We start from the raw sequence: 4376 nt of genomic DNA, 5'->3' as shown, positions 1-4376 counted from the left end.
TTTGACCACGATTTAATTAGGACTTTTTCATTAATTAAGTCTCAACCTTTACGAACTTTTGTGATTAAATCAGAAAAGATAAAAGATGACCTTGATGCACTAGTAAGAGAAGATGACCTTGATAAAGATGGTAGTGATCATTTGATCAATGAGGTATCTCGTAATGAGGATGCAAATGAAGATGAGATTAATTTTGATCGGTTAATGAATCTTAACTTGCACTAATGAGTGTAATCTTTATATATTTAGAAGAATACAAACCTTGATTGTGTTATATAGACATGTGGTTACTTGTAATTTAATATATGGTGATTAATTATTGTAATTTAACTTGATATTTGAGGTTAGCAAATGAAGTTGGGTTCAAGAGGGTTTGAACCTAGTACGTGGGAACAACACTCTACACATCTTACCCTTTAGCCAAGTTGGTACTTCAAAATAGAATAAAATATAACTATACAGTTGCATCATTAACATTGTAATAATAAAATTACAGTTGCATCATTAACATTAAACCATGCCACCTCTCCCCAAAACATCCTCTTAATTTATACTTCAAGTAAGACTTTATCTTACCCTCTTTAGCTATGAGAGAAGAACCCGTACGTTACAAAGAATTAAATAATAAATAAAATTAAAGGTAGGCAAAAGGTTTTTACTCTCTTGCTTGTGAGTATTACTTCTTAACCCAAATTGAGTTTGAAAGCTAATCAACAACGATCTCTTGAAACCATGCCCACTATAGAAATGGAAAGATGCTGCTAAAGGAAAGGGTGGAAACATTCCAACACCACTCCCCGGCTTATAGGCCTCAAAAGTAAGCTCAAACTACTTTTATACATTGTTTCTTGGTTTGCTTATTCATGATTTTTTAGAGTGATGTTTGACCCAAGCAAGGTCCGTGGGATTGGGACAATTGAACTTAGTCTCAGGTCATTTTTATGCATTTACGAGGATCGTGAATCACTGAAATAATTAATGTATCATAAACTAAAAAGATAATAGTGACGAATGTGTACAATCACAGATTTCTGATTCAAAGGCGCACCAGGAGGGCCAAGCACAATATTTTTATTAACCTTCACCATAGGGCTACTTTCATTGGGCTGTTATTATATTTGGGGCTATTCATGAATTCCTTCAAATATACTAACTTTATTTAGTTTTTTTTTTTTTTTTAATTTAGTCTTTTCCTATACTTACCACTCACCAATCTAAAATTCTTTATCCTCATCTATTCTATGAACACATTTCTTAACTTCCCAATACTCAACTCCATGCTGCACAGCTAGTCATACAGGTGTCTCGTATTATTATTCCTGTAGTTTGGTCAGTACACTGAGATCACATAAGACTCTAGAAGTGCTTCTCACCTTGATTTACGTAGCACTAATTCTCATCAGTATCTCTATTTCCAAGTACAATAACCGAAATAGAAAAGTGGTCCCTTTAGGGTATTTTTTGTCATCAATTTTAACTAATGCCTAATCCCCAAGAGAGTTCTTACCAAAGTTGTGTTGTGTATATATTGTCTTAGACCTTGTTATCTTAGAACCGTTAGTTTATATGCTATCCCTCCACGATTCTTGTTTTAAATTTAACCCCCTCCAGTTTCATTGACCAACAATGCATCATCTACAAAGAAAACATAAGGGACCTCCCCATAAATATAAGTAGTTAATTGACTCATAACTAGTGCAAAATGGTATGAAATTGGGACTGAACTCTAATGCAAACCTACTGTAACCAAAAAGACCCCTGTCTTGTCACCAACTATTCCAACATCACTTACAAATTATATCATATATGTCCTTAATAACCCTATATACTCATCACCAACTATTTCAACATTAGTTACTATGTCATGAATATAAAATGAGACTGCATTCTGATGGACTGAGACTTGATAATTATGTTGCCTATGTATGGCAAATATATGCAGGTACATCGTGGGTGTAGAACACAACTTTGAAGTGTTAGGAAAACTATCTTGGCCATAACTGAAGGCTAAATAGCAGTCTAGGAACCAACATATTTGATTAGAGAGTTTTTGCAGCTTGAGATGGATAGTGTACAAGTGCTGGGTACTAACAGCAAATAGCTTAGGACTGACATGATCTGACTTTGTTTAGAAGAACAGATAAGAGATTTCAAACAAGTTTGGATCATCAATTTGGCATCGAAAAGTGGAAATCAAACAAGGCCTAAAATTACATAATAGCCAATTCAAATTTTCAAAAAATAATTTAACTTAAGATTCAGATATGCCTAAATTAAACAGATTTCATTTGAACACCGATATATAAAAACCATAACAACAAAAAGTGAAATCGATCGAACAGAAATGCGAATAAGATTGGAAACTCACCGGCTGGCGACATAAATCACAGCCATTGTAGCGAACATAGAGAGCATGAGAAACTTGGGATCGGATAACCAAACTATTTAATCGGTTATTCGATCCCCGACTCAGCATATCGTTTGTCTTTTGTAGTCGATCTTCAGATGCCCCTCATTCACGCCTTGATTGATCAAAAACATTTCGATTTTCAGAACTAGATCTACTGATTTCTAGGGTTGGAAAGAAGTTCTAGAAACAAATCTGATAACTAGTGTTCGAAAGAAGTTCTCGATCGAGATCGATCGATCAAATAAAGTGGGAGATGAGATCGATTGAGGGAGACAGATCGAAAGAAAGATCGATCGAGAGAGAGAGACGGAGAGGTCGATCGATCAAGAGAGCGACTGTGAGAAAGAGATGGGGAGGTCGATCGGGAGAGAGAGAGAGATAAAGAGCGATGTCGATCGATCGATCGAGAGAGAGAGAGATCGATGATTGTGAGAGAGACGCAGAGAGAAAGAGACGGTGAGAGAGAGACACAGAGAATGAGAGAGAGATGAGATCGGTTGATTGAGAGTGAGATCGAGCTTGAGATTTGGAAACGTGGTCCGTAGGCCGCGGAATTTGGGTATCAAAATTTGACGGGCCAGGCCCAACAAATTTTTTAGTTAAAATAGGAGATTTTCACGTAGTGAGTCACTGTTATATATATTGGAGGTTGGAAATGTATAAAGTCAGATAAGCTCTAGAACTTATTGACCATAAAGATTGAGTCATGGGTTCATGGCAGTATTGGGCAATGGGTTCATTCCAGTTATTAACCTTGCTTAGAATTACTTAAGATATATTAATCGAGTCAGGAAATCAAACATCAACGTTGCCCAAGCACGTCAGGTTTAGAATAAAAAATTCAGCTAACTCAAGACATCAAAGAAGAAAAAGCCCAACTTACTATTCCAGCACACGCTATCTCAAAGATCCAAAACTGTATATAAGTGTATCCTCGTTTCAACTAAATCTCCACAAAACCATCTACAACCCCATCCCATAACAAACTCAGCAACTTCCTTCAACACATAGATATCATGTTGGATTCCGAGAAAGAACTCCGTCGTAAGCAAAGGTTGAAATGTTTTGGGTGCCTTGCTGTTTTCATCGTGTTCCAGATAGTTATCTTTGCAGCATTGGGATTGACCGTTCTTCATGTCAAAAGTCCTAAAATTAGGATTGACCACGCTACAATTCTCAGTCCTGACTTCAACACTGGGGCATCCCCATCTTTCAGCTTCGCAATGATTGCGGAGGTCTCCATCAAGAACAGGAATTATGGTGATTACAAATTCAGCAATAGCACCATGATCATCTCTTACCAAGGCGTGAATGTTGGGGTGGCCCAAATTCCTGCAGGGAAGGCTAAAGCACGTCGTACACGACGATTTCCTGTTAGGGTGGATGTGAATTCGAATAGTTTATCCGGTAATTCATACCTGGGCAATGAAATGAACTCTGGGGTTATAACATTGAACAGTTACACTGACATCAGAGGGAAGGCGACCATAATGCACATGATGAAAAGAAAGAAATCCGGGGTTATGAGATGTTCCATGAGAGTCAATACCGCAAGCAGGGTGATCCAGGACCTTTATTGCAAGTGATAATATGTGAAGCCATGGGCTTGATTTGTTTTTGGTGCTTGGATTGATTGCTTAGAGATCCCTTTTTTTTTTACCATTTTTTTATTGCATTTATTTGAAATACGGAGACTTTAGATTCTTGGAGTGCAGCCTCCATATGTATAATTTTTCTTATGTATATTTTTTGTATTGTATTTTATAATTGACATAATCTTCTTTAGAATTATTGTGTTCTTTGTAACATAGTTTTAAAACTCCATTAACTGATACCAAAACTCAGGTCTACTAGACTGGTCTTCCTAAAATCTTGAGTTAATTCGGGTAGAAATAACTTGGAAAGAATCAATTTGAGGTTGTCCTCAAAACTAACTAAATTTGATCCTTCAACTTGGCCGATGTAT

General features: G+C 36.6%; 1 protein-coding gene across 1 annotated transcript; it reads left to right on the top strand.

The window, feature by feature from the left end:
- Nucleotides 1–3426: 3426 nt before the first annotated feature.
- On the top strand, nucleotides 3427–3996 carry LOC147391065 (late embryogenesis abundant protein At1g64065-like). The gene has a single exon (XM_086458984.1). It carries the CDS (start codon nucleotides 3427–3429, stop codon nucleotides 3994–3996), a length of 570 nt encoding a protein of 189 aa, XP_086315110.1.
- The last annotated feature ends 380 nt before the right edge of the window (nucleotides 3997–4376 follow it).

Source organism: Akebia trifoliata, chromosome 11 (genome assembly GCF_017979445.1).
Source record: "Akebia trifoliata isolate Shusen 1 chromosome 11, ASM1797944v1, whole genome shotgun sequence".
NCBI classification, from domain to species: Eukaryota; Viridiplantae; Streptophyta; class Magnoliopsida; order Ranunculales; family Lardizabalaceae; genus Akebia; species Akebia trifoliata.
The sequence above is the reverse complement of the archived record's forward strand: the minus strand, read 5'-3'. Positions and strand labels throughout refer to the sequence as shown.

Bases quoted from the DNA above. Each gene is read 5' to 3' on its own strand.
- LOC147391065 (XM_086458984.1), top strand. From the start codon at position 3,427: ATGTTGGATTCCGAGAAAGAACTCCGTCGTAAGCAAAGGTTGAAATGT.